The sequence below is a fragment of the Drosophila erecta genome, unplaced genomic scaffold (genome assembly GCF_003286155.1).
Source record: "Drosophila erecta strain 14021-0224.00,06,07 unplaced genomic scaffold, DereRS2 tig00000126-arrow-pilon, whole genome shotgun sequence".
Lineage (NCBI taxonomy): Eukaryota > Metazoa > Arthropoda > Insecta > Diptera > Drosophilidae > Drosophila > Drosophila erecta.
In genome coordinates, this window is record NW_020825209.1 from 12,681,341 (window position 1) to 12,701,339 (window position 19,999).

Consider the following 19,999-nt stretch of genomic DNA (forward strand, 5'->3'; position numbering starts at 1 on the left):
TAACGATGTACAAGTGGATCGTTACACATCAATTTTTTCGCATTTATTGAAATTTTGTTTGGTTTTTGTTTTGTTTCCTTTTTGTTAACCTTAAAAAAGATTTATATATAAAAAAATAATAATTAACATAAAAACGTTCTGAACTGGTTTGGTTTTTTGTATGTATGTTTGTTTTTGTGTGTGTGTGTGTGCATGCGTGGGTGTGTGTGTGTGCGTGCATGCGTGGGTGTGTGTGTGTGTGCTTGGGGGTGTGTGCTTGGGGGTGTGGTGTGTGTTTGGGGTGTAAGTGGATTTTGTTTGTTTGCTGTTGTTGTTGCGCCTGCTCCTCGGGAAGTGTGCCCACTAGCAGTGGTATTGGTGTCTCAGCTGAAGGTGTCCACCGGCTACTCCTCGCTGGATTCGCTACCAGTCACCTGCATCCCATCCAACTTGGCTGCCGTTGTCGCGCCTCCTCCTGCCGCCTCGGTCGTGTGGTTGTTGGCATTGTTGGTCTTGCGCTGGGTAACAGCGCCAGCACCTGCTCCTGCTCCTCCGTCAGATTTTGCAACCGAAGGCTTGTTCTTGGTGCGCGCCGAGCCATTGGCCAGACGTGCATTCTCCGAACTGTCTGTGAGATCCTCACTATCACTGGAACGTATGTCACCGGACATCTGAAAGGAAATGAAATGGATGAGTGTTTCCAAAATACAATCAAGTTCTGTTTGTAATCTACATAGGCACATTAAACTTCTTAAAGAATTTGTAGCGACTTATCAGTTTAAGATAATTGGTAGGTTACGGAGATAAACAGCACAGTTAAGAGGATAAGAGCTTGATGGCCAAATGCCTCCACACTTACCAGACCCTTCTGCAGAGAGTCGACAACGATCTTGAGGATCATGTATGTCCAGATCACGTGTAGGACGAGCAGCATCAGAAGCAATGAGTTGAAGATGTAGTAGGCTGGGAACATGGGCAGAATGCGCGGTGCTTCCACAGATGAGCTGCCGGGTTAACAGGATGGTTGGCATGGAAGAGCATGTCAGTTGGATTGGGTTCAGATAAACGAAGAGAGGGTTTGGCGCTGGGCACAACTCACCTGTAAATGATGCGTGGATAGAAGCCCAGACGGGTCACAATCCAGACCACTGTGAAGATGGCAAAGATCGCATCGCACAGCTTCTGATACTTGGCATATTTGGTGAGCTTGGCGGCCTCCAAAAAGATGTCCGCACAATCGTGAACGACCAGGACGAGCGAACCGATGCGATGCAAATTGCACACCCAGCTGAGTGACATCAGCAGCAGGGTGACCATGTGATGGATGAACATCTGCCAGAAGTCCTTGCGTTTCACATCGAAGAACTGGGTGCCAGTGAGTGACCAGTAGAATGACATCGAAATCATGTAGTACCACCAGATATCATTGCTGATCGACTGCAAGCGATGGAATATGTATAGTAGCAAGTAAGACGCTGCTGCTTTCAAGAGTAATCAGTCGAAATCCTCACCTGATGCGGGTAGCCGTACCAGCAGCTCTTCACATCCCAGAACCACGGCTTGTCCCATAGCACGATCACGCCAAAGATGAAGCTGTACAGATAGTAGATGCAGCGCCAGGTGTTCTCGCAGAACTTAACCAGTGTCGACGGCTTATCCTGGGCCCTTCGTAGACGCCACCAGCGGTCGATTTGGCGCTTGCTCATATCCGTCTGCTTGGACAGCGGAGCCAGCTGAAAGGGAATCAGAAGTGCCATGTTCAGTCATCTTTAGAGTTAGATGGTAGGCATATATAGTGCATTAACTCACCCATTTTTGGTTCAATCGAGTCGATTTGGCATAGGCCGCCTCCAAAATAGGAACATTTGCCGCTTTCTTAGGTCTAGAACTACGTATGCCCAGTGATTTGCCTACGGGCGATATCCAGAAACTGCAAGTAATATCGAGAGATTTCGATTAGAAAGAGCTATTTTTAAAAATGCTTTACGAGTACATAAAGCAGTTATAGGAGGCATGGTTTTAAAGTTTATGGTAGATATATAAACTGTGGCCAGATAATGTTGGGTTTTCTATGAACTTGTCAATATTGCATAAGAATGGAATTCAGGAACTATCGTAATCTTGGCAATGGAATTGCTAACTTTCAGACCTGACAACATATCCAATAAAGTTCCATTGGGCTTGACAACATCTCTAATTATGCACGTACGTACACACACATGGCGGAAACGTTTCTGGATTTTCAGTTTTTGTTTATGATTTTAATTTATTTTATTTATTTATATTTATTTTGCACACCCAACCACACACACACCTGTCGTCGCCCCAATGTCTGGCACGTGCAAGGCATGGCAACTGGGATTTGGGATGGGGATGGGGATTTTGGAATGGGTTTTTAGGCTGTCCGCACGCCCACATGCATAGGTAATTAGCTCGCCCAAAGCTGGACACCACGCCAGACTTGCGAGCATAGAGTATATCTCGTTTCGGAAGTTAATTTGCCAATGAAATCGAAAATGGCCGACTGACTGCCGTGCCCACGAGATTTGCAGATCGCATGGCTTGGATTGGAATTCCAAGTGGTTTCCAAAGTATCCCTCATTTCGTAGTCAAAGCACAGGGCACGCAGTCCAAGAAAAAACGCGGAAATATCATTTTTTTTCTATTATTTTCTACATATAATAATTAATTTGAATTAATGCCAAATCTGGGCTCAGTTCAAGTTCAAGTGGTGCGCAATTGAATTAACGCACCAAGAAGGATTTAATTGACCCGCATTGGAAGTGGAATATTGATTTATCTTCCCCTGGTTCGTAGACAAGTTATACTTATAGGGAGTAAACCCTGTAATTGTAGGCTATTGAAATATAAATTACGTGTCGGGGGGTGTGTAAAAATAAATTGGACTATTCGATACCGAAAATACGTTGGGAGTGCGTCATTAATGACGCACACTGCAAGTTTTGTTATAAGTGATAAAGGTCATTTAAATCCATAACAATTCTAATGAAATATTTATTAAATACTTTTTTTGGGTAGTTCTCTAGTTAAAAACTAAAAATATCTTGGTAGGTATAAATTCTTAAGGGAAAGTGGGATGCTTATGGAAATATATATATAAATGATATGGAAATATCTTTTTACTTTCTGGTACATTTAACCACTTAATTACAACTCGATAAGTTGAAAAACTTTTAGCATAGTTAGAAAAAATAAGACCGTTGCCAAATATCGATATGCACACAGGTGCATAGCAAAAATTTTCGCAAGCATATCGATATCCATACGTTGTGCCATCGCTATTGCTGTATCATCGCTATAAACTACTATCCTCGAACTTGTAAACAACAAAAAGCCACTTCATCTAGTGACCATTTCGTGCTCCCCGTCCGTTTGGAGCTATTTCACCCACTGGATACTGTCACCCCACACTGCTCCGCTCCGAAATGGAATCTCCCAGTGGGAATACTCTGGGGGATGACTGTGGCAACGCGAATGGGAATGGAAATGGGAACGGGAACACCACAATGATGCCGCATGGAATCTACCATGAGCGGCAGACACGCCACCTTTGCGGCCTCCACGCCCTGAACAACCTGTTCCAGGGCCCCGACTCGTTCTCCAAAACGGAGATGGACGACTACTGCACCACACTGACCCCGCGCAACTGGCTGAATCCGCATCGATCGTGGATCGGTTGGGGCAACTACGACGTGAATGTGATCATGTACGCCCTGCAGCAGCGGAAATGTGAGGCGGTATGGTTCGACCGCCGCCGGGATCCACACTGCCTCAATCTGAGCGCCATTTTCGGCTTCATTCTTAATGTGCCGGCCCAGATGAGCCTGGGCTACTACATCCCACTGCCCTTCCAGATGCGCCACTGGCTGGCACTGCGTCGCTTGAACGGCAGCTACTACAACCTGGACTCTAAGCTGCGGGAGCCAAAGTGCTTGGGCACCGAGCATGAGTTCCTCGAGTTTCTGGCCACCCAACTGCAGATGGACCACGAGCTTTTCGTGGTGCTGAACGAGGAAGCGGACTCAAAGGACTCCAAGACCCAGCAACGTTGGCTGCTGCCGCAGTTCAGGGATTAATGTTATGGTTATGCAAATAAAGTTATATCATGGAGCACCATTAGTTATTGTACCAATTATTTCATGAAATTAACCAAAAAGTGCCCTAGAATATGCAAGTTAAATTTACTATTTACTATTTTCGCACTGTAAGTGGTAGCCACATTTAAGCAATTCATGAAGTAGTAATAAAGCGACAAGAATTATGTACACACATGTTACTTTTGAACCCAAGCAAGAAACATTTCTAAGCCATAATTTCTAGCAATTTCATTGGAAACTTTGGACCATTCGAGAGCTGCACCTTCCTCGAATTCGTTGGGTTTCGTGCGAATAATGAGTGTGTTTTGATTGAGCAGCAACGCGATGACAGTTTGCGATAAGAGCCCCACCATTATTTAAACGCATTTATTAAATTTCACTTAGGCAATGTGCACAAATTCGCCCAAAGTGCAATGCACTGGCAATTATTTAGCTCTTATCACAACAACGGCACAACTAAAATTTCGGAACCCACTGGCGGTCAAGCCATACAGAATATATTTATATATAAATATACTATATTGCATATATGTCGCCTGTTGTTTGGCGAATTATTTGCGCTTGTCAGCGATAATTCAACACGCAAGGCAAGTCGACGATTGTGAGATTAGCGCAAGTGCAGCTATAGCTATGCTATATCCTACATATATGTGAACCGACACTGGATTTGGGTTTGGACGACAACGTCTGACTCATTGCCGTCGATTGTCAGATGGAACTTTGAATTTAGCATAGGCGCCATTAGTCAGCGACTGGTTGACCGCCCTGCTCGAAGGTATATCGCCGATTTTAATCTCTAAAACATGCACTGTTTCTATTTGCTTTATGACCAATTCGACAATCTGCGACTTGTAAATTAAATACTAATATTTTTTGGCATTACACCACGCTTATCGGTAACCAAGTTCATAATCTTTGACTGGAAATATTCGTAACTGCTCATGAATGAAATTTCAATATAAATTCCTAAATAAGATAAAATTTGCAATATAATTTCGCAGATATGTTTTTAGGATCCTGACAAAGTATATAGCAATACTAGTTTTAGCTATATAGTGGGTGAGCATTTCATAAAAACTAGTTCATACTCTTTTCAGGAGAAGAATAAGAGGTGCTAATTGGACATTAAACGAATTGCACCGGCAGCAAGTCCGCTCTCCCCTGAAGTGGAGTACCACCTGACCCATTCCCATACTCAGCTGGTGCGTGAAGCACGTGCGTTTTTTCCATTCTATTCTTTTTCGGTTTTATGGCATTTGGTTTTTTTATTTTTTACTAACCATTGGGCAATCGGCACGATAAGCCATTCGGCTGAGCGAGGCAAAGTGTGGAAAACATTCGGAAACGGGTTTAGGGATAGGTTTCTGGGCTCGTTGTTCCTGGAAACACTATTGCCAATCCAAAGTTAGTTAGAGGTGGAAATAGAAGAGAAGACGGAGAAATGGTGGAGCAGATGGAAATTGCCCAATGGCCGGCGATTTAGTGTGTATATTTGAATATACATATGTATGTTCGTATGCATGCATACACATTTCCCCGATTGCTGTGTGCATGTGAGCCATTAAAATAATTAACCTGAAATTTTATCGCACTAGAGCGCTGAGCTCGAGGGTCGCCTCTTGGCGATTACGTATCACAAAAGCTTCAGCATAAATGCGGACAAATAGTACATGCCCCACACACAGCTGCGTCCAGAAAATTAGCACTCATAAAACCCACTTGAGCTCTATCTACGTGCTCGAACTGACAGGGTTCGGAACAACCAGGTGGGATTTCTACGGTGATAAGCTTTATGGATTTGCAAAATACTTTCATAAAAGATTATAATACCACTAGAAATATTAGTCGATAGAAAGTAGATGGCATTAGTGGTTACAACTTATCACCAAGAGATAAAACTATCTTATCTGAATTTGAATAAGAACGAAACATACTTCCTCTTTGACCAGGTATATTCAAGTTAAACAATTAAATGACGGACAAGTGGACGAGCTCTATTCACTTGGGCCCAGCTGTTTGAATTGTTATAGCAAGTGTCTCTTACTTCTTCTTCCCTCCACCCCAGCAGCATAAACATAAACATAATACGCATAAACCCCAATCCAGTGCACAACACATTCCAAAGCGTGCTTTTGTGTGTGGCATAATAGTGGCGTATAGTATGGCATAGGATGGTGGCCATAAGGGAAGCGCCAATCGGGCCATAAAGTGCGCACATATTTGGAAAAACTTCTCGAGTCAATGACTCATTGTCGGGGCCAAGTGCTTTTGGCCAGGCCCGCAAAGGGAAAACGGTTGACGAATCACGGACCAAGATAGTATATAAAAAGAACCCGATGGGGGCGGAGTGACTATAAGTTAGTAACTTATCTTTATTTTAAGTAAACACATAGCAGAGCTATGCTTAATCCCCAATGAGCAATTTGTCCAAATACTCGCCTTGCTTGTTTGGCCCAGGGCACGTACATACATATGTACAAATGCGAAAACATAAAGAATTCGCGTTTTAAGCTTGTGAAATGGGCAGTTAGTCAATGAAAGCAGTGACAATGGTTAACACTTAAGCCCTTTTGCACTCTTTTGACCCAAATAAATGTTAGTGACACACCTGCCCCCCGTCGACCACGCCCCTGCCGTACCCACACAAACACACACACACCCACAGTCATTCGAGAGTTCGCCGTAAAACAATCGAGGTACTGAGCACTGTTATCAAGTTTTATACGTAAATCTTGGCGCAAATCTTATCGGCGCGGAGTGGCGCGGTGGTGCTAGTGCTGTTGTCCAAGGTGGCTCCACTATGCCCACCACGGCTGGGATGGCACTTCGGGATTGGCACTAGAGCACCTCCAATCGATTCGTCTGCGACTTTTGCCATTAAATGAATCTTAATGGAAGAGCAGAAAAACCCCAATTCGACCTTGAAGACCAATTCTCGTTTAAGAAGCAGAAGCAGAAATATGAAGCACAAAAAAAAAAAAAAAAAGTGGTCCGCCATGAAACAGATTTGGTTTTTGTCTCAATTTTTAGTTTCAAACGTGAATGCAAACAAGCCGCAGAAAAAGAGCTGAAAATGGAATGAAAACAAGAGTCACAGTCGGAATTCTATAAGTTAAAATATTTGGGATTTTTTTTGTATTATTTTGGCCAAGTAACTGGCGAAATTAGCGAGGCGAATCTGCACTATCAAGTGTGTAGTGTATTCTTTGGACTTCTGACAACACTGTCCTGCAAGGCAGATGTTCAGAATTTGGACTCCAGTCCGTTGGACTCGCTGGACTTGCTGAACTCGCCGCTCGCAAATTATTTGTCAAATTAAGGGCACCGAAAACATTGCAAAATATGAGAATAACAACTTCTCCACATGCAAATGCCAGTGCACGCGAACTGCTGCTCGTTCGCATATTCACAGCCACATAGTTGAAGCCAAACGACGCGCCGGTTAATTGGCCTGAAAAGCGGCCAAAATGCTCTTGGCCCAGCCCACAGTGGGTCAACAGCCATGGAAATGCGGCATTTATACATATATTTTCCAGTAAGCAAATTTTAACTGCGAGATTGGGTATTATTAAGTTAAAGAATAGCAACTTTTATGAATATTTGCAAGTGGAAGTAAATAATGGGTCTCAGTTATCGCACTATGCGTTCATACAAATGGAGCGGGGTTTTCCTTGAAGTCGATCAAGTTTGAATAAACATGGCTTTCTTATCGCTGCAGATTGACAAGTCAACAAATATCAGTTTTGGATTTCCACCGAGGTAGTTTATTTATGAGAGTTATAGAACTTAGCCTTTTGGCGTGTTCCAGAAAACACCTTTTAAATGATAAATAAAACAAATATAGTTCCCAGCACTGGCCGATTGATTAACTATTTGCCCCACTGTGCCTGATTTGTTCCCCTTTTGTTAGCGGTGCATACATCCATAAAAAAAAAAACCGCATGGAGCTGATGGTGCCGACTATAAACAAATATATGTATGTTTTCCCTTTGACTAAACAATTAGTAGGAAGTTGAAAGTGGAGTGGGTCTAATATTTTGTGGGAAATTCGTTGCCGGCTGGCTGGAAACTGCAGCCGGTGTCGCTTGGAAAGGGAAACTTGAGTTGCAGCTATCAAGCCAAAACGCGTGTGTTCCGCACAAACCGCACACAAACAAAAAAACAAGCGCTGTTTCACACACACACACGCACACACATTCGTACGCTTGCAGAATGTTGGGCGTTTCCACGTGAGGTTATGTTTGTCGAAAAAAAAAATGAAATTAAATGAAATGAAGAAAAGAAGGGATTATGAATAAAGTTTACTGTACATGGTGCAACAAACGTGGGCGGTGGGCTTACTGAATGGAAAGGAGAGAGAGAAAGAGAGAGAGAGAGAGCGGGAGCGGTTGAATGGGGTTAAAGAGAGGCGGAATGGAATCAAGTTGCCGGGAATGGCAAGAATGGAAAGGGAGTCGGGAAGATAGCATTGGGAAATGGAAAGAGTGTGAAAATGGGAAACTTACCGCTCCAGCGTGTAGCGAGCCAGCATGACGACAGCGGCGAATGGAATGGGCCAGATGAGGTCCTTGTAATTGGCGTGTACCACATCTGGTCGCGAGCCGGGCGCAATGTCCGCCCAGGTTGTGTTCGGTGGCAGCCAGATGTGCGTACTCCAGAATGCATTGCTGATCTGATTGACTATGTTCATGTTGCTGCTTCAGCTGCTTGAATTTCTCAATTGTTTTTTATTTCCTTTGCTCTCAGATTTCTGTTTTTTCGCTGGCGTTTGTTGTCACATATATGCTTGTGTGAGCGACCTGCGTGTTGTGTGTTTCCGTGTGTGCTTCTGTTTTTGTGCCTTGCGAGCAACAACAACAACAGCAAGAACAACAATAGGCGACAACGACAGCAGCAAGAACAACAACAGGAGCACCGGCCGCCACACACACTAATGCACGTAATGCACACTCACAGCGTAACACAAACACACACTGGCAAAAAACAAAAAACCGCCGAATCGAATTGTTGTTGGCTCGTCTCGTTAACTTCGGCTTATGGGTTTTCTATTTCAATTTCTATTTGAATATGAATTTGGCGTAGGATTTCGATTTTAATTCGTATTGAGAAATGCTACTTTTGTCGCTTCGGAGCGTTTATAAAGTGAAGTTCCCTGACAAACTGTTCTCGGCCAAAGCAATACACTTCTGAATTTCGGGTTGGGGTCGAGTAGGTCGCCGCTCGTCTCGTCCACTTAAACTTACAGGATGAACGAAAAATAATATACTAATAGTATTTCTTCGTCGAGCAACAACAATGCAGTGTGCCCAGATTCGGCTGAGCGGTAAATGTAACGGCAGCACGACCAGTCTGCCCGTATGCGAAAAACCAAGGAAGGAAAAAAAAATTGACGCTTTAAAATCTGGACAAAATACTAATTATATATGAACTTCCAATGAGCATTTAATTCATTATATTGTGAATTTAATTGATAGCTTAACGTTTATTAATATAAAAACATAATTTATTCATTACTTTTACTATTAGTTGAGTGTATGTGTTTTCGCTAATAACCAATGATTGATTATAACCATTTTGTAATACCATGTTCGTTACATTATTTGCCAATTTTTGACAACAAATGTGAACCAAATATATGTCATAGGAAGTATCTACTGTTGTGTTGCAATTTAAGCCAGGGCTGGCAGCGATAATACTGCTGCAAGCTAACAGCAAACTGTAATGTAAACAGCAGAAGAGTGTGGCCAAACAGCATACATATTTGCAAGGGTATTTACTAGTATTTTTATGCCAATGGGAGAACCAATACAGAAGCAGAGCAAAAATAAAAAAGAAGAGAAGAGGCAGGAACGCACACAAACGCGGCGTTTCTCTGCATAAATACGCACTAAATTATTAAGTTAAGTTTTATTCCATTAAATTATGGCCGAATTTCTGGACTCGGAGGCCGAGGAATCAGAGGTAAGTGTCTGCGAAGCCCAAAAACATGGTTTCTAGCCGCGCGTACCTTCCGTGCATCTGTATGCGTGCGGTGTGCGTTGCGCCTTGCGTGTGTGTACACACATGCATTTACAAACATATACATATATCTATATATTGTTTTTTTCAACAATGGCTTTTCTTGCTTTTTCTCGCAGGAGGAGGAAGAATTGGACGTGAACGAGCGCAAGAAGCTCAAGAAACTAAAGGCGGCCGTCTCCGACAGTAGTGAAGAAGAAGAAGGTTAGTTTTTGCACTCGAAACGCTGAAAGCGCGTACAAAAACAAAATACATACATACATACCATACGTGTGTGGCGATCGCTGGCGGGCTTTTCACTTACCTCACCCCACCCTCCTCTTACCATCATTTGATCCAAACAGTCTATATCCGGGATAAAGCCATTTATAACTGGCCAATAAGCCCGGTTGCAACTTCTTTTGTTTACAACTTTGAGGTTAGGTCTTGTGTTTTTACCGTGCTACCGTGGCCATGGAATATCAGCAGAAGCAACAACAACAAACAGCTGCGCTCGTTCCAGTAAGTGGAACAAGTGCGGCGAATTGGAAGTGCGGCTTTTTCCAAGAAATTGCAATTTAAGGCAGTAGGTTCGGTTGGAAGGATTAGATCAATAGATGCAGCTGCCCTGGAATAATCAATGCTCAGGGCTCTACTATTTCGAAATCATATAAGTCCCGTCTAGATAGCCATATTTTAGGTAGCCCTTTTTCAAAACCGAGTCACATTTGACAATAGGTTTCAGTTAGAAATCTGGGGCTACAATGAAGGAACGTGTTAAACCAAAATTCTTAATGCCTTATTCCGTAGATGACGAAGAACGACTGCGCGAAGAGCTCAAAGATCTGATCGATGACAATCCCATCGAGGAGGATGATGGCAGCGGTGACGACTCAGATAGCGGTGGTGACACCGAAGGCGGCGGTAGCGGTAAGAAGCGCAAAAAGCACGAGGACGACGATCTGGACGATCGACTCGAGGACGATGACTACGATCTGATCGAGGAGAATCTGGGCGTCAAGGTCGAGAGACGGGTAAGTGCTCTTTAAAGGGAAGAATAATGCATTGTGCTAGCTTTGCACTTGTAAAACTACAATTTCAATCTGAGGGATTTGGGGGCATCTATGCTCCTCGAACATTACTTTTCTAATCTTGTTTTTCCTTGCAGAAGCGGTTCAAGCGTCTGCGTCGCATCCACGACAACGAAAGCGATGGAGAGGAGCAGCACGTGGACGAGGGTCTGGCCCGGGAGCAGATTGCCGAACAATTGTTCGACGAGAACGATGAGGTATGCCACTAGTAATCCTTGACCCTCCTTCCCCCCTTCAACAATGCACAGTGTCCAACTGATTCCCCCAATCCTACAGAGCATTGAGCATCGCAGCGAGCGCAGTCCCAGGGAGGCGGACGCCTTCGACGAGGAGGACTCGGAGTCGGACGCGGATGACTTCATTGTAGACGATAATGGGCGTCCCATAGCCGAGAAGAAGAAGAAGCGGCGTCCCATCTTTACAGATGCGTAAGTATATCAAGTATAATTAAGTTGTTACGCCCTGAGATATTATTAATAAAATCAAACTACAGATCGCTCCAAGAGGGTCAGGACATCTTTGGCGTAGACTTCGACTATGACGACTTCTCAAAGTACGAGGAGGACGAATACGAAGATGACTCTGAAGGAGATGATACGCGTGTCAAGAAGAAGGCGCTTAAAAAGAAGGTGGCCAAGAAGACCATCTTCGACATATACGAGCCCAGCGAGCTCAAGCGTGGCCATTTCACCGACATGGACAACGAGATTCGCAAGACAGACATCCCAGAACGCATGCAGCTGCGCCAGGTGCCCGTAACCCCAGTGCCCGAGGGATCACACGAGCTGGACCTCGAGGCTGATTGGATCTACAAGTATGCGTTCTGCAAGCAGACCGTTTCCGAACAGGAGAAGCCTGAGAACCGCGAGAAGCTGCGCAAACCCCCGACGGCCGTAAACAAGATTAAGCAGACGCTGGAATTTATACGCAACCAGCAGTTGGAGGTGCCCTTCATAGCCTTCTATCGCAAGGAGTACGTGAAGCCAGAGCTGAACATCGATGATCTGTGGAAGGTTTACTACTATGATGAGCGCTGGTGTCAGCTAAACGAGAGAAAGCGCAAGCTAAAGGTGCTTTTCGAGAAGATGCGTCAGTTCCAGCTGGACACGCTATGCGCCGATACTGATAAGCCCATACCGGACGATGTGCGCCTCATGCTGGACAGCGATTTCGAGCGTCTCGCCGACGTGCAGTCCATGGAGGAGCTGAAGGACGTGCACATGTACTTCCTGCTCAACTACTCGCACGAGCTGCCGCGCATGCAGGCGGAGCAGCGACGCAAGGTGATCCAGGAGCGTCGCGAGGCCAAGGCGCGTCGCCAAGCGGCCGCCGCCGAGAACGGTGACGATGCGGCGGAGGACGCGGCGATAGTTGTCCCAAGGTCGGAGGACGATGAAGATCCGGAGCTGATCGATGACCAGCTGAAGCAGGCGCCCAACAGCAGTCCCTATGCGGTGTTCCGCAAGGCGGGCATCTGTGGCTTTGCCAAGCACTTTGGTCTGACGCCGGAGCAGTTTGCCGAAAACCTGCGCGACAATTACCAGCGTAATGAGATCACCCAGGAAAGTCTCGGCCCCACAGAACTGGCCAAGCAATATCTATCACCGCGCTTCATGACCACGGATGAGGTTATCCATGCCGCAAAATATGTGGTAGCCCGGCAGCTGGCACAGGAGCCTCTGCTCCGCAAGACCATGCGCGAGGTGTACTTCGACAGAGCCCGACTTAATATACGGCCCACCAAGAATGGCATGGTGCTAATCGATGAGAATTCGCCCGTGTATTCGATGAAGTACGTGGCCAAGAAGCCGGTGGGAGATCTCTTTGGCGATCAATTCATAAAGTTGATGATGGCCGAGGAGGAGAAGCTGCTGGAGATTACGTTCCTCGAGGAGTTCGAGGGCAATGCAAATGCCAACGGACCACCCGGCGACTATGTGGAAGAGTCCAAGGCCTTGTACCACCTGGATCAGTTCTCCAAGCATGTGCAGGAGTGGAATAAGCTGCGGGCGGAGTGCGTTCAGCTGGCACTGCACAAGTGGGTTATTCCGGATCTGATCAAGGAGCTGCGCTCCACTCTGCACGAGGAGGCTCAGCAATTTGTGCTTCGTTCCTGCACGGGCAAGCTATACAAGTGGCTAAAGGTGGCACCCTATAAGTTGGAACTGCCCACCGACTACAGCTACGAGGACTGGAGCACGCTGAGGGGCATACGTGTGCTGGGTCTGGCCTACGATCCCGATCAGTCAGTGGCCGCCTTCTGTGCGGTGACAACCGTGGAGGGCGACATCTCCGACTACCTGCGACTGCCGAACATTCTGAAGCGCAAGAATTCGCACAACGCCGAGGAGAAGGCCCAGAAGTTGGCCGATCTTCGAAAGCTGAGTGACTTCATCAAAATGAAGAAGCCACACATTGTTGTCATTGGAGCGGAATCGCGTGACGCCCAAAACATCCAGGCAGACATCAAGGAGATTCTACAGGAGCTTGAAACCTCCGAACAGTTTCCGCCCATCGAGGTGGAGATAATTGACAACGAGCTGGCCAAAATCTATGCCAATTCGAAGAAGGGCGAATCTGACTTCAAGGAGTATCCTGCCCTGCTGAAGCAGGCTGCTTCGCTGGCCCGCAAGATGCAGGATCCGCTGGTGGAGTATTCGCAACTGTGTGATGCGGACGACGAGATTCTCTGTCTGCGCTACCATCCGCTGCAGGAGCGTGTGCCGCGCGAACAGCTGCTGGAGCAGCTCAGCCTGCAGTTTATCAATCGAACGAGCGAGGTTGGCCTGGACATCAACCTGATGGTGCAGAACTCACGGACCGTCAACCTGCTGCAGTACACCTGCGGCTTGGGTCCGCGTAAGGGTCAGGCTCTACTCAAACTGCTTAAGCAGAGCAACCAGCGGTTGGAGAACCGCACTCAGCTGGTCACCGTGTGTCATCTGGGGCCCAAGGTCTTCATCAACTGCAGCGGTTTCATTAAGATCGATACCTCATCGCTGGGCGACAGCACAGAGGCTTATGTCGAGGTGCTGGATGGGTCGCGTGTGCATCCAGAAACGTACGAATGGGCCAGAAAGATGGCCATCGATGCCATGGAGTACGACGACGAGGAGACCAATCCGGCCGGTGCTCTTGAAGAAATTCTCGAATCGCCAGAGCGCCTCAAGGATCTCGATCTGGACGCATTCGCTGTGGAGCTGGAGCGCCAAGGATTCGGCAGCAAGAGCATTACCTTGTACGACATACGGAACGAGTTGAGCTGCCTGTACAAGGACTATCGCACTCCATACACCAAGCCCAGTGCGGAAGAGCTCTTCGACATGCTCACCAAGGAGACGCCCGACTCGTTTTACGTGGGCAAGTGTGTAACGGCCATGGTAACCGGGTTCACCTACCGTCGGCCGCAGGGCGAGCAGCTCGACAACGCGAATCCGGTGCGTTTAGAAACCAGCGACAGCTGGCAGTGCCCTTTTTGCCACAAGGCCGACTTCCCAGAGCTTTCCGAGGTGTGGAATCACTTTGACGCGAATGCGTGTCCTGGCCAGGCATCTGGCGTTCGTGTGCGTCTGGAAAATGGGTTGCCGGGCTTCATTCACATCAAGAACTTGTCCGATAAGCAGGTTCGCAATCCCGAGGAACGTGTGCGCGTCTCCCAGATGATTCATGTGCGCATCATTAAGATAGACATTGACCGATTCTCGGTCGACTGCTCCTCAAAAACCGCTGATCTAAAGGATGTGAACAATGAGTGGCGGCCGCGGCGCGACAACTACTATGATTTTGTGACCGAAGAGCAGGACAATCGGAAAGCGAGCGATGCCAAGGCGAAGGCCATGAAGCGGAAGACCTACGCCCGCCGAGTTATCGCCCATCCCAGCTTCTTCAACAAGTCGTACGCGGAGGTGGTGGCCATGCTGGCGGAGGCCGATCAGGGCGAGGTGGCTCTGCGTCCGAGCAGCAAGTCCAAGGACCATCTGACAGCCACCTGGAAGGTGTCCGACGACATCTTCCAGCACATCGATGTGCGCGAGGAGGGTAAGGAGAACGATTACAGCCTGGGCAGGAGTCTGTGGATCGGCACTGAGGAGTTCGAGGATCTGGATGAAATCATCGCCCGTCACATCACGCCGATGGCCTTGGCTGCCCGCGAACTGATACAGTACAAGTACTACAAGCCAATCACGGTGACCGGCGATGAAAATGAGCGGGATGTTATGGACAAGGTGCTACGCGAGGAGAAGGCAAAGGATCCGAAGAAGATACACTATTTCTTTACGGCCTCCCGCTCCATGCCGGGCAAGTTCCTGCTATCCTATTTACCCAAGACGAAGGTGCGCCACGAGTATGTGACGGTGATGCCGGAAGGCTATCGTTTCCGTGGCCAGATTTTCGATTCGGTCAACAGTTTGCTGCGCTGGTTCAAGGAACACTGGCTGGACCCAACGGCAACGCCGGCCAGCGCCTCCTCGGCCTCCAACTCAACGCCATTGCACTCGATGCGCCCGCCACCGGCGATCTCGTCATCATCCCTGACATCCTTGGGCTCCCAGGCGCCCTACAGCAGTACTGGCAGCGTGTCTGGTGGAACGCCACGCAGTGGCATCAGCAGTTCCGCCGGCGGTGGCGGTGGCAGTTCCAGCGCCTACTCCATTACGCAATCCATTGTTGGCTACGGCGGGGCGAACAATTCTGGTCCAGCGGCTGGAATGGCCGCTTCGCACTACGGCAGCTCATCGACGCCGTCGTTTGGTGCCATCAATACGCCATACACGCCCAGTGGCCAGACTCCATTCATGACGCCCTACACACCGCATGCCTCACAGACGCCTCGCTACGGCCACAATGTGCCAAGTCCTAGCTCGCAATCCTCGAGCAGTCAGCGGCACCACTACGGCAGCAGTTCCGGAACTGGCAGTACACCCAGATACTACGATATGGGAGGAGGAGGCGGCGGTGGTTCTAATGCCTACAACATGGGCGGTGGAAACATGCCGCCCCATCACCAGCAACGTGCCAAAGAGAACCTCGACTGGCAGCTGGCCAACGATGCGTGGGCAAGACGCAGACCGCCGCAGCAGCAGCACCAGTCCCATCAGTCGCATCATGCCCAGCAGCAGCACCATCACTCGCAGCAGCAACAGCAGATGGGAATGGGCATGAGCATGAACATGGGCATTGGAATGGGAATGGGACATGCCAGCGGCGGAGGAGGAGGAGGTGGCGGTGGTGGTGGTGGTGGCGGCGGCTATGGATCGACGCCTGTCAATGATTACAGCAGCGGAAGCGGACACAATCGGGGAATGGGCTTGAACCAGGGCCACGGAGCCGGTGCCTCCATGTCCTCGAAGGCATCCGTGCGCAGCACGCCGCGCAGCACTCCGCGCACCAACACCTCGCCGCACTCCATGAATCTGGGCGATGCCACGCCCCTCTACGACGAGAACTAGGGCGAACTGAACGCAAACCTAAACCACCACAAACTGCAAAGAAATACTATGCACACACCATATACACTAAACACTATACCCTAAACACTATACACTAAACTACAAAAACGAGAACAGAACAGAACAACCGAACGGAACGGAACAGAACAGTCTACAATAATATAAAATCATAAACTCGCAGCTGACGGAGAAGCAGTTGCACTAATCTTAGTAATTTGGAGTGCGATTCCGCATTGATCCTCAACGATATTTACGTTTAAGTCAAGTCCATAACTGATTCGCGGTTCACACACACACACATATCTAGATATGTGTCGTTGGAGTGGATTCATCATCTGGAGGAGGAAGAGGAGGAGAACGGCTGGGCAGGAGACGGAGGAGCTGAGACGCTGGGGGCGGGGAGCAATCAGGTTTGTGACGATGGAAGGCCGAAAAATAAATTTCAAGTTTTTCTGACCAGAAATATGCAAGCTCTTTTCCTACTGTTGGGTATTCCGCAATGGTTTTATTCGTATTATTATCCACTTGTCCCTAGGCTAAAGTTCTAAACTCCATAACTGAACTTATCTTATTCGGATTTTGAAGTGGCATACCTCTAAATGTTTCTGGCGCAATTCTCTAAAAATCTGCATTCAAATTTAGAAATTCATTTTATTGTAAAATTTTTGATGTTACGATGTTGTAAAAATTCAAAAAAGTTAAGAAATGTCCCAAGGCTGAAGTTCTAAACTCCATAACTGAACTTATCTTAATCGGCTTTTGAAGTGGCATATCTTGTTTGTTTTTGGCGCAATACTCTAAAATAATGTTAATTCCAATTTAGAAATTTTTCTTAATTTATTTTTGTAATTTTACCCGTAGAGTAAAAGAAAAGTATTCGTTGAAAAGTATGTAACAGGCAGAAGGAAACTTTTCCGACCATATAAAATATATAATATATATTCCTGATCAGGATCAATAGCCGAGTCGAACTGGCCGATCTTAGGAACTACAAAAGTTAGAGTGTTGAGACTAATCATGAAGCTTCCAGAGACATAGACGCAGCGCAAGTTTGTTTCCAAATGCTGCCACGCCCACTCTAACGCACACAAACCGCACGAAACTCTCACGCCCACACTTTTAAAAAATTTGTAAGATTTTTTTCATATTCTTACTTTTTTCCCAATTTCTACCGATATTCCAGAAAATGTTGAAATTACTCGTTTGCACTTCCACTAGCTAAATAACTGGTATCTGATAGTTGGGGAACTCGACTATAGCATTCTATGTTGTTTTCATGTGTTTTCAATTTGCAGAACAGCCGCCGGTCATTAAAAAAACGTCAGAGCTGTGTATTTGTACAATATATTGCGTATCAAATGTGTGGAAAATGATTTTCCATGTTGGAGGAATATCTATGAATCACTATGGAATCACGGAATGCAGCTGATCAGTTGTGAGGTCGCCTCTTCGCAGATTAATTCCTGGCCACTCCGCGTCGTATCACATAGACCAGCGTGATGCCGATAAAGGCGGCACCCAGGGCCAATGCCACTTGGCGGCAGCTGTAGTATGGAATAGAGAAATATATGGAAACAAGTGTAAATCATTGGCGGGGGGAGCTGGTCAGGAGAACAAGTCGCCACAACAACCACAACAAACTGGGAGCACTTTGGTTAGCTAGCTAGGATTACGGCTTTACGGGCATTTCTACAGGGGTTAATTTAGGATGCAGCATTGCTTGGGAGGGGCTTCGGCGGCATCAGTGGGCGTGGCACTATAGTAGGCGGTGCACGGAACCAAGAATCAAAATAAAAACGCAAGTCAAGGTGGGAGCTATTCAGTGTGACAAACTACAAACTACAGCGTGCATTTTTTGTGATCCAGATTATTGCATTTATATATATACATAATTCCGGGTGCTTAACGTGCTTTAGTTAAATATAATGGGGATATTTACAGGTCAGTTAGAACAAGTCCAGCTAGCTTTTGTAGAACCTTATTTTCGTGCTTGAGAAGGACTTAAATCTTGGATTAGAGGCGATATTGTACATGCAAGTTGAGATAGATTCATTAAATAATTAGTATTCTTGCTTTATTTACTGTTTGTAAACAAAAAAGTGGCTACGTTTCCCTGTAGAACTGAATTGTAAACAATTATTTTGAGTGAGGTCATTGAATGCAAGTCACATCGAATATTTATAAAATACATAGTATTTACAACGAACATGCAAACTATAAGTTTAGGGAACACCATAATCGTGGTGGTATCCAATCTTATTTACTCATTCAACAGGGAAAGTGAAGGGGCGACTTTCAGGACATGTCAAGCGTGAAACTTTGGGAGCTTCAAGGCAATTAATGGATTACATAAGAGTTGGCTAATTGCACAATGCCTAATGGATTGACGCGCAGGCCCAGCTCATGCTAAACCGGTTGCGTTCGGAATAAAAGCATTAGGAAAGTGGGGTGATCACAGAAGTATAGGATGCAATGCCCTATCAGGAATACTTGTACTCCAGTGAGATAATGAGATCAAACCGTGTGGGAGCGGAGCAAGGCAATCCCCAGGGTTACTTTATTTACAGATGATATGGCATTTTGGCTTGGTCTGGTGTTGTCTGGTGTTTGCATGCACTTGCTGGACGGGATGCTCACCTAATTGGGCTTTTCTGCTTGATGTCCGCAGCAGCCAGTTCACCGATGTAGTACTTCTTCAGCATCTCTCTGAAAAGGCAAGTGGGGAAGACGTGAGGAATCCTGGCGCACTGGCTCAAAATTGGTTCTAAAATCTGTCTGACCTCGCCTCCGAGCTGTGACCCACGTCAATGAAGTCCTTGGTGGCATCGCGACCGGCCACATCCACCAGGGAGTCCTCGCCACCGGGATGCTGGAGAAGATGGGATTGCATTAAATGAATTCGTCCACCCGTGAATCTGCATCGCCACTTGCCTCGAGCCGGAACTTGGTCACATCGTACACCTTGTTGTTGATAACCACCCATAGATCCGTGGCCTTGTTGTGCTCGTTAACGGTGGCCAAACGGATTTCCTTGCTCATCTTAGCTGCCTGCCTGCTCTTCTCCACAAATATCACTGCAAATCACAAGCCAACAGGTTTTTCGGACTTGTCTAGTGTGCCCACCTTCACATTTCGTTGAAGCCATCTGGTCACACAAAATACCCTAAAATATACCTCTAGAAGTATGTACCTAAGCAATTAATTCCAATGTACCTGTGGTACAAAATAACAAATTTAAATCAAATTATTATTAAAATATTCAAATAAATATCATTGATTTAACGACACCCTCTCTTTATTGTACCTTCTCACAGTTTTCCATATAATTTCACATGAGGAAAACTTAAGCTGACTGCCAAGAATT

General features: G+C 46.5%; 4 protein-coding genes across 5 annotated transcripts; 2 read left to right on the top strand and 2 right to left on the bottom strand.

Moving 5' to 3' along the window:
• Positions 1-240: 240 nt before the first annotated feature.
• Positions 241-9,449, bottom strand: LOC6551335 (ceramide synthase 6). Of its 2 annotated transcripts, XM_026982063.1 has the most exons (7): positions 9,341-9,449; positions 8,603-8,896; positions 1,789-1,909; positions 1,491-1,712; positions 1,079-1,416; positions 839-983; positions 241-650 (listed from the first exon to the last, which is right to left on the bottom strand). In XM_026982063.1, the coding sequence occupies exons 2-7, from the start codon at positions 8,785-8,787 to the stop codon at positions 384-386; spliced, it is 1,278 nt and encodes a 425-aa protein (XP_026837864.1). In that variant the 5' UTR covers positions 8,788-8,896; positions 9,341-9,449; the 3' UTR covers positions 241-383. The 2 variants fall into 2 exon arrangements, with proteins under 2 accessions (XP_026837864.1, XP_001978425.1); XM_001978389.3 differs by having other exon boundaries at positions 8,603-9,448.
• LOC6551282 (josephin-like protein) lies at positions 3,236-4,167 on the top strand. Its single transcript, XM_001978390.3, has one exon. It carries the CDS (start codon positions 3,426-3,428, stop codon positions 4,074-4,076), a length of 651 nt encoding a protein of 216 aa, XP_001978426.1. The 5' UTR covers positions 3,236-3,425; the 3' UTR covers positions 4,077-4,167.
• Positions 9,450-9,818: 369 nt separating the features above from the next.
• Positions 9,819-16,779, top strand: LOC6551283 (transcription elongation factor SPT6). The gene is made up of 6 exons (XM_001978391.3): positions 9,819-10,058; positions 10,235-10,319; positions 10,905-11,128; positions 11,263-11,382; positions 11,462-11,613; positions 11,679-16,779. Exons 1-6 carry the CDS (start codon positions 10,020-10,022, stop codon positions 16,633-16,635), a joined length of 5,577 nt encoding a protein of 1,858 aa, XP_001978427.1. The 5' UTR covers positions 9,819-10,019; the 3' UTR covers positions 16,636-16,779.
• Positions 16,780-17,962: 1,183 nt separating this feature from the next.
• LOC6551284 (cytochrome b5) lies at positions 17,963-19,782 on the bottom strand. The gene is made up of 4 exons (XM_001978392.3): positions 19,567-19,782; positions 19,416-19,504; positions 19,273-19,341; positions 17,963-18,179 (listed from the first exon to the last, which is right to left on the bottom strand). Exons 1-4 carry the CDS (start codon positions 19,672-19,674, stop codon positions 18,092-18,094), a joined length of 354 nt encoding a protein of 117 aa, XP_001978428.1. The 5' UTR covers positions 19,675-19,782; the 3' UTR covers positions 17,963-18,091.
• Positions 19,783-19,999: the final 217 nt, after the last annotated feature.